The sequence below is a fragment of the Sinocyclocheilus rhinocerous genome, unplaced genomic scaffold (assembly GCF_001515625.1).
Source record: "Sinocyclocheilus rhinocerous isolate Xijiao unplaced genomic scaffold, SAMN03320098_v1.1 scaffold898, whole genome shotgun sequence".
NCBI lineage: Eukaryota > Metazoa > Chordata > Actinopteri > Cypriniformes > Cyprinidae > Sinocyclocheilus > Sinocyclocheilus rhinocerous.
In genome coordinates this window covers 362861-371984 of record NW_015652144.1, presented here as the reverse complement: position 1 = coordinate 371984, position 9124 = coordinate 362861, and the positions used below count along the sequence as shown (strand labels likewise).

General features: G+C 35.9%; 2 protein-coding genes across 4 annotated transcripts in view; both read right to left on the bottom strand.

The window, feature by feature from the left end:
• Positions 1 to 2580, bottom strand: part of stap2a (signal transducing adaptor family member 2a) — a 16883-nt gene extending 14303 nt beyond the window's left edge. Inside the window, exons 1-2 of the mRNA XM_016519233.1 lie at positions 2459 to 2580; positions 874 to 945 (exon numbers count right to left, since the gene is read on the bottom strand). Of these exons, the coding sequence (XP_016374719.1) occupies positions 874 to 945; positions 2459 to 2560 (174 nt within the window). The 5' untranslated portion in view covers positions 2561 to 2580. The remainder of the gene's footprint in view (positions 1 to 873; positions 946 to 2458) is intronic.
• A 59-nt stretch (positions 2581 to 2639) lies between these two features.
• The window catches only part of sh3gl1a (SH3-domain GRB2-like 1a), a 27337-nt gene continuing 20852 nt past the window's right edge, over positions 2640 to 9124 (bottom strand). For 2 of the 3 annotated variants that reach the window (XM_016519228.1, XM_016519232.1), the window contains one exon: positions 6331 to 7159. In XM_016519228.1, the coding sequence (XP_016374714.1) occupies positions 6966 to 7159 (194 nt within the window). In that variant the 3' untranslated portion in view covers positions 6331 to 6965. Of the gene's footprint in view, positions 2671 to 6330; positions 7160 to 9124 lie in introns of those variants that run through there. The other variant, XM_016519231.1, reaches the window with a different exon arrangement.

Below are 9124 nucleotides of genomic sequence, written 5' to 3'. Positions count from 1 at the left end.
TCTTAATTTCTTTAATTTCTTTGCTTTCATGTTAAACTATAAGACCTTTTGCGTTGGAGGAAATTGTCTGACAAAACATTTAATTACAATAATAATATTTATGGCTGTCTTAATTTCTTTGCTTTCATGTTAAACTATAAGACCTTTTGCGTTGGAGGAAATTGTCTGAAATATAATTCAAAACATTTTTCCCCACAATTTCCACAATTCACATGGTTAATACTTTTTCTGGTTGTAAAATTCAGAAATACATATAAATACAAGAAAATCACATGACTGTTTTTGAAGCCCCACATTTTTGTTATTGTTCAGTGGAAAACAGTAGCTTGGACATTTGCCTAAGATCTAATTTTGTGTTTCCCGGAAGAATGATAATCCAGGTTTGGAACAGCATCAAGGTGAGTAAATGATAAAAGCATTTAAAAATTTTTTTTTTTTGAAGTACACTATTCTTGTAATATATATTAAAAAAAAAACAACAACTCCGAATAACACACCAGAATAAACACTTTATAAGTGTTCACATTCCGTGAACATCTATGTAAATATTAAGCTCCCACACAGTGTGATTTTCCAGCAAACTTTGCATGTTACTACTTCTAGATAAAGCTACCAATCCGCAGCTGAGGTTCTAGAGGTTGAAACTGCTATCTCCATGGGTTCAGAATGAAAATCAATACTGAAACCACAATTAAGTAGAGTCTGATAAAACTCTTTGCCATCTGCTCTCTCATGGCTGAATGCGCTTAATGAGACGGTAAGGTTACGATGGACTTCAGACTTGAAGGGGATTTGCAGAAGAATGTCCTTCTAGATCTAGATGCTAATGCTCCACAGACTGATAGAGGATTAGTCCCTGTATAAATCACTTACATTTGTGTCCTTAGGGCTGTTGAAGAAGTACAGCGTGTTTCCACATAAACAGGTCCATAAACGCAGAGCTACCTGCATCCAAAAAGAGAACAAAAGCGAAATTTCCATATCTGGTCTTTAAGTAAATATAAGATGTGCATGCTATAACTCAGTTTGCATTATAGTTGGACATTATTGGGCTATATAAAGGCATAAAAGTGACAATAAATCGTCTTTTTCTGAAGTCAGGGTGGTTAAATGTGTGTTCAGGGCTCGAACACATAATTTTGACATGCTAATTCTCTGACAGCGCAGCAAATGGCAGTCATCTCTGCATAGATTACTGCTCTGTATGGCTCAATCCTGATCTCTGTGGCAGCTCATGGCTCCCCGGGGCATGGCTCATACACACACACACACACACACACACCCCGACCCGGAGCACAGCTGTCCTAAATCTGAGACCCACCCCCATCACACACGTTGCACCTGAACCCCTCTCAATATTCCCTCCTGAATATGCAATCTGGGATTAATTTGTGTAAATGCCGCTTTGTCAACAACATTTTTTCTTTAGTATTGAATTAAAATATAATATTTGTCTGTACATTGCATAGTTTAATAGCTATTGCATATTTAGGGAGTTTTACATACTCTCTAAAGTGTATATTATATATAAAAATAGAAAATATAATGTAATATAATAGAACTATTCATTTGGTCACTTAAAGGGAAGATTACATTTTATTCATTACTCACAAAGATTAAGTAATACATAAAACATTTGCCTGTACACTGTATTGATTAGTAAATATTAATGCAAAATAAATGTAGTGACACCAAAAAATAATATAGATATTACATAAAGAATATTATAATAAAATATAGCCCAGTAATATCTAGAAAGCATATTTTTTATGGATGATATAATGCTGAAATAAGTCAATGAAATTAAACCCTTATTTTGCATAGTATGAACTTAATTTACTCAAATGTGCATGCGAAACGGCAGTATTTATTAACCAGATTAATAAGTTCGAAGTGTCTCAAAGTTACATGAAAACAGAATTCGCAAATGTGCACTTCGGTAAAAGTCATGCACTACTAAGAGCAGATAACAGCGAACTCGGTTCTAAATGTAACATGATAGATGCACTGCAGCAAGAGATGCGTCTTTCAATGAATGCCTGATGATTAAAACACGTGACGGATCATATTAATCACACACTTCGGACTGCATGTGGTCTGCATTAAGGTGTGTCCACTACCAGAGCAGCTGAGAAGCAGCAGAGAATTTAAAGCACCGACAGACAAAAATAAGAGCTCACATATGAGTTATGGCATTTAAAGAGCTGTCAAGACAGCGGCATAACGCATGGCACAGAGAAACGCCGGCTCATTCATCCATTAACGTTACAGTAGAAATGCACAACCAATATTTGAGTGGCCACTTGGCAAACGAAATAATATTCAGACAGCTGATCCATGCAACCCTCGCCCATATCCACACAATATGTGCGTGCGGCATATGCCGTGCGTATCAGACGCCGCTGCGCGTATTGATATAATCAGAACAAGTGTTTGACATGTCATAATGTCCGCTTACCTTCTCTTTCGCTCCTCTTTTCTCCAGGTATCCCTCGTAATAACAGGGCGGCAGCTGCGCTCTCGTGCTCCCGGTGCGAGGATTCGCGGGCGCTGCCGCCATGACTCGAGTAGGTCTGCCCGGTACTGACACACACTCAACAACACACACAGCAGCGGGACAAAGAGCCGCTGGATGATGCTACTGACCGGGAAGCGACACGCCTTCTTTGGGCGAGAGATGGATGGCACTGGATATGCGTGATTAATCTCGTCACTGACACGCATTCAGCTGCACAACACGACAGAGACTCAATATGGCATCTGTGAGTACATTATGACCCGCAGGCGCTCGCACTCAGGAAAACATCTCCGTTATTTGGTGGAAAGTATAATTGTAAGGTTATAATACTGCTCGTTTATTAATGCCTATTTCGAAGATAAGACTTAATTCTACTGTAATTCAGTTAGAGCTGAAGGTTATATTATATTATAAACAATATTTTATATTAGAAATTATTATAAATAAAATTAAATTGTTATGATAAAACATTACTTAAAGAACATTTTTATATTATGAACATTATAACATTATAGTAGACTAATAATAACAAAATGTTTAAATGGATACACACAAAATTCTATATAAATTACTATTAAAACATGATATAAAATTTTGTATTGATATATATTGAAATGATATATATATGTGTATAGATATATGTATATATATATATATACACACACACACACACACACATACATATAATACTTTTTAATATTATTATTAAATGTTAGATTTATAGACTAAATTATTTGTCGTATTTTATTTAATTTCATTAAACAGTTTTCTTTTTTTAAGATTTATTTTTGCCATTTTTGGCTTTTTTTTTAAAGGCGGGGCATAGAGGAGAAACAATAATGTACAGTATGTGGAAAATAATGTTTTTTAACTTTAAACCGCATAAACATTTCATTACACCAAATACACAAAATAATGTTCTTTTTAGCAGCATCATATGACCCCTTTAATGATAGGACAGATCAGAGCTGACTGACAGGAAGTGAAGTAGGAGAGAGCTAGGGGGGTGGGATGGGGAAAGGTCCTGGAGCTGGGATTCGAACTTGGGACGCCCATAAGGCCATCGACGCCAACATTAAACCGTTTTCAATAATTATTTTAATATACTTTTTTTTTATTGTTATATACACATATAATCATGCAAAATTCCAGATAATTTGGAAATGGTAAATGTGGCAGCAAATAGTGTGATTATGAATGTGATACTGCTTTTACACTGTTCTATAAATAAGTAATATCAAATAATGCACATTTTAGACAAAAGGTAGTAAGGGGGTGTTTACACAACACCATTTTCAACTAAACACTAAACTTTCAAGGTGTTTTGACTGTTCATTTACACGACAACAGCGTTTTAGGGGCCCGAGAATGCAAACTTTTGAAAACGAGTTTCTGCAAATCTTTGAAAACGATACCGCTATGGTCTCTGTGTGAATGCCAAAAATGCGAATTTTTGAAAACGGTGACGTCATTCGCATGCATATTACATGTTTAGTCTATAGGTTTGTGCGCAGAAACATGTAGTGTTTCTTTACAAAGTGACGTGATCGCCAACTACTAGCCGTAGATCAGTGTAAACAGAGATCGTTTTGACACGCGAAACTTTTCAAAAATGCAAAGGAAAAATTGAAACGTTTAGTACAACGTTGTTGTGTAAACATACCCTCAGTTTGTATATTTCTTAACCGCCAATGAAGCTTAACATGCCATCCAGCGACACAAAACCCCGGGAGACCAGCTAAAACCAGCAACTTCTAGCTTAAACCAGCTAAGACCAGCCAACCATTTTTTTTTTTCTTTAATGAGTGGCGCGAAAAAACTAACACCTCACTGCTGAACGTGTTCTATAATCACTCCACTCCGGATCCTGTCCGTGCTTTTCATTTCACATTCACACTCGCTGCTGAGAGAAACCTGCTCAAAATGATCGCTGACCAAGAGTAAACACAGACAGCTATAGTTTTCACCTTTATTTAAAATGAAAATATACAATGTTCTCTTAACCCTGCACAGTTTTAAAATAAAAACATAAATCACAAATGGATTAGGCAGGAAATACTGATTCAAAGAAGCATTCTTTCTGAAACACTTTCTGATCGTTATAAATCTCGATTTATAGATACACAAACAAGGTTTTCCATTACATATAATACATTCGACCCATAATAAAATATTTTTACTGTTAAGTGTAGAGTGTAAGCAACATCAGAAGGCACGTAGGATGTTGAGAGTACAGTAATACAGTAGGAAGCAGCTTAGAGGAAACAGCGCAAGGTAAAATTGGGTTACCAGAGCAAGTCCTGAACCTGAATCCTTGAACCAACATCCCTCACCCGAAACACAATGACACAAACGTTTATACTGTACTTTTCAAAAGCTGGTCACAGTGGTTCCTTTTGGGATTAAACAACTGAATTACATGAAATCTGATCTGCTCACTAATGCAAATGTGATTACACAAGTAAAAGCGAAAAAAGGCACATCCAAAGAGGTGATGGCAGGATCTCTAGCTGCTGAAATCTCATTCTTTCTGAATATGCTGTGGTATATCCTTATTGACCTATTAGTGACAATTATGATGCACAACATTGGGCATTACGCTTTCCGACAGCTCTGATTTTCTACTTTTACTACAGTAACTCTGGACAGATTACAGCCTGATCCCAGTTTTCAAGATTTCCTCGTCAAGGTGCAATGAAAAGACTAGCAAAATTCACAAATATAAAAGGTATAAGAACCATGTAAACATTTGTTTGGTACAGTTTATGAAACAAATTTAAATTGTCAGCACTTTAGGCAAGAATGCCTTTTTTTTTTTTTTTGTTCTAACATGTTAGATATTATGAATGAGTCCCAATGAGATTCTCTGTACAGTAGGATTACAGCAGACGCACCTTTCCCTGAGAAATAGAGCCTGAACCAGAATCAGTGATAGAGGAACTTCTGATTTCCTTCTTTGAGGAAGTGAAACCAATTAAAGCCATAATAATCCAGAAGACAAACAATCTGGGCTTAAAACACAGAATCACAACAGTGGTTCACACACTTAATTTCCCTTTTCAAGAACTCAACATCTACGCTGAGCTCTAATATCTGTAAGCTGAGGTTTTTAATTGTGTGTGTGAGTCCCACTATACTTCTCAGAAACACAGGTGCAGAAGTGGATTTATAAAGGTTCCCTTTTCCAGAAAAGAGAACGAGGGATGGTATCATGCAAAAGAAAAGTAAAAATGACTGTTGTGTACATAAACACAAACTGGTACTTCTGGTTCATCAAACAGCTGGATTTAACTCATTTACATACTCATTTAAAAACAGAATTTGCTAGCAGGAAGTGATCACTTAAAGAAATAGTTTCATTTACTCACCCTCATGTCATTCAAAACCATATGACTCTTCAATATAATGAAACTGGATGGGTTTGGAACAACATGAGGGTGAGAAAATAACTTTTTTTGTTGTTGTTTTTTTTGAGTAAATTATCCCTGTTGATGCTCATGCAAAGACAGTTTATTTATCTGTTGACCGCCCTTTTTGTTTTGTTGCTAAAGTCAAAGTGCATTTAAAGAGATAGTTCACCCAAATTTGTCATCATTTACTCACCCTCCACTTGCCCCAAACCTTTATGAGTTTCTTTCTTCTGTTGAACACAAAAGAAGATATTCTGAAGAATGTTGGTAACCAAACATCTGACGGTAGCCATTGACTTCCATAGTATTTTTTTCCCCATAATATGGAATTCAATGGCTACCGTCAACTGTTTGGTAACCAACATTCTTCAAAATATCTTCTTTTGTGTTCAAAAGCTAAAAGCAGTTCAGAGATTTGAAAGAATGCAAGGGTGAGTAAATGATAACAGAATTTACATTTGTTTGGGTGCATATCCCTTTAAGGGAAATGAAACAAACCCAACACAACTAAAGCTAATGGGAAAGGGTAAGTTAAACAGTCATGAGATTCAAATGAACAACTGCATTATGAAGTAAAATAAGTTATATTCAAACACACTGAGCTTTGCGCCATTCAGAAAGAGCTGAGCCGTGATTGACAAACGCTAGGCAGCATTTTTAACTGTTATACACAAATGCGGCCACTAGAGGTCAGTGATTGCCAACAGAAGACACTTCTTAGTAACATCATTATAGGAAACTGATGGCAAAATAAAATCCATTTGCCTCTAGAATGAACACTCCCAAAACGGATTTATCCTTGACATACTTCTCAATTATGTTTATTGTACTTTGGGGAATGCTAGTGTTTCCTAAGATGACCTAAAACGCTGGACCTGAACCCAAAAGTAACAAATAATAACCCCGCCACTTACTGTATATTATCCAACATCTCTCTCAGGAGGTCAAAGTGCTCATAGTGAAATACAAGTCACAGATTTTCCCTTTCTCCCTGTCTGTACCTGCCATTGCACTTCCTCTTCCTGTTTTGTGTGGGATCAGTGCCGCAGCGGCACCATCACCTCTACGTAGCTACAGGGGAACAATCCGGTCTGGCCGTGCACGGTTCCCTCGAACCAGTTCTCGTCTATCTGATTGGTCAGCGTGATGACGTCGCCCTCGCAGAAGCCAAGCTCTCCGTCGTTCTCCGGTTCAAAGTCGTACAGAGCCTTGCAGCAGGGCTGATCTGTCGCTATGGAGACCAAAGAAAGAATGAGAATAGAGAGGATAAAAGGTGAAGATGCACAGAGAGAGAGAGAGAGAGGGAAAAAAATAACTATTAGAAGAGAGATTATTTTAAGTGCACATGGAACATCAAATGAAAACGGGTTTTATTTAATGGCTACTTTGAACATATACAAAAACAGGATTTGAAACTGATAAAAAAAATTTTATGTATGCTATTTTTAGTTGAATAAAGTATTAGCGAAAATTTGTTACATAACCATATTACATAACTAAATTTTCAAAACACTAATTTTTTTAATTTTTATTCTAGCAATAAACAACAACTGAATTAATATAAAAAATAAATCCTAGGTTAATAAATAAAGTTAAATATGAATAAGTAACATAAATTATAAACAAAATAATACATGACAAAAAAAATCTAAATTCAATAAATAATAAAATACATTTTGAAAATACTGATTTGTCTCATTTTGATATTTCTAGCAGTAAACACAGTAAGAAATTTTAACAAGTGAATTGCCATAATGAATTTCTAAAAGGAAAAAAGTTAAATAATGAAAAATTACATTAATAAACTAAACTTACCATATAAATGAAATAATAATAATAATTCATAAAATACAAATGTTTTTTTATTAATTTAATTTGTAAAACTATAAATAATATATTCTATACTTTTATTTTAAACAATATTATATTTCATAATTATTTATACTAAAATAAAATACACTACAATGGGTAACAAGGTGGTAAGGTGTTGGTTTATAAAAATATTTTCTGAATCATTTTTCTTTTAATAATTTTGGAAGTGGAGTTGAACTCAATGTAGTTAAATGGATAGTTCACCCAAAAATGAACATTAGCCCATGAATTAATCACCCTCAAGGCATCCTAGGTGTATATGACTTGCTCCGAAGTGTGATTCGAAACACCCATGTCACGTGACTAAGGCGATTCAAAGCATCGGGGCGTTTCACAAGTGTTTCGAGACCCGAATCTGCTTTTGATCGACAAGGTCGGGAACAAACCACACAATCGCACATCTGTCTTAACCTAACTCCCGCAAAGTATAAAAGTGGAGTTAACGCAGCAGAACAATTAATATATTTAAGTAAAAATCTTTATATGTAAAAAAATGCCAGACGTTGTGGCTTGATGTCTTTTATTAATGTCAATTTTTTCATGACCAAAATAACATATTCACAAAGAGTTCATTCAGTTGTCAGAGAGATGTTACAACACATTACAAAAACAGAACAATAAAAACAGACCTTTTAAATATTTATTATAATTATATACATGCTTCACCCGGGACTCCAACCTAAACTGACAGGTTTTGACAATATGCCAGTTGTGCACACTAACCACTCCCCCAACCTAACTGATTCGTTGTCAATGCCGTTTCAGAGCAATACTTGAAAATGACCACTAGGTGTCACCGTAGAGTCGAAACACTGCTCCGAAGTGTGATTCGAAACACCCATGTCACGTGACTAAGGCGATTCAAAGCATCGGGGCATTTCACAAGTGTTTCGAGACCCGAATCTGCTTTTGATCGACAAGGTCGGGAACAAACCACACAATCGCACATCTGTCTTAACCTAACTCCCGCAAAGTATAAAAGTGGAGTTAACGCAGCAGAACAATTAATATATTTAAGTAAAAATCTTTATATGTAAAAAAATGCCAGACGTTGTGGCTTGATGTCTTTTATTAATGTCAATTTAATCTAGCTTGCGCTCACTGTTGTACACGGAAGCAGCTCTGAGCGGATGACGTAAGACATCGGTGTTGCGCATGCGCCGCTCAGAAGTGACGAACGCGGAAGCGCAGGGGAGCGATCAAGACAAAACAACGGTCACGAATTTTGGATTTGTAAAAAAGAATTTAGGAGGATTTCGATATAAGCCAAGAGGAGACTGGTTTTCCTTTGCTAAAGTAAGGAAACTTTGCTTCCTTTGCTCCT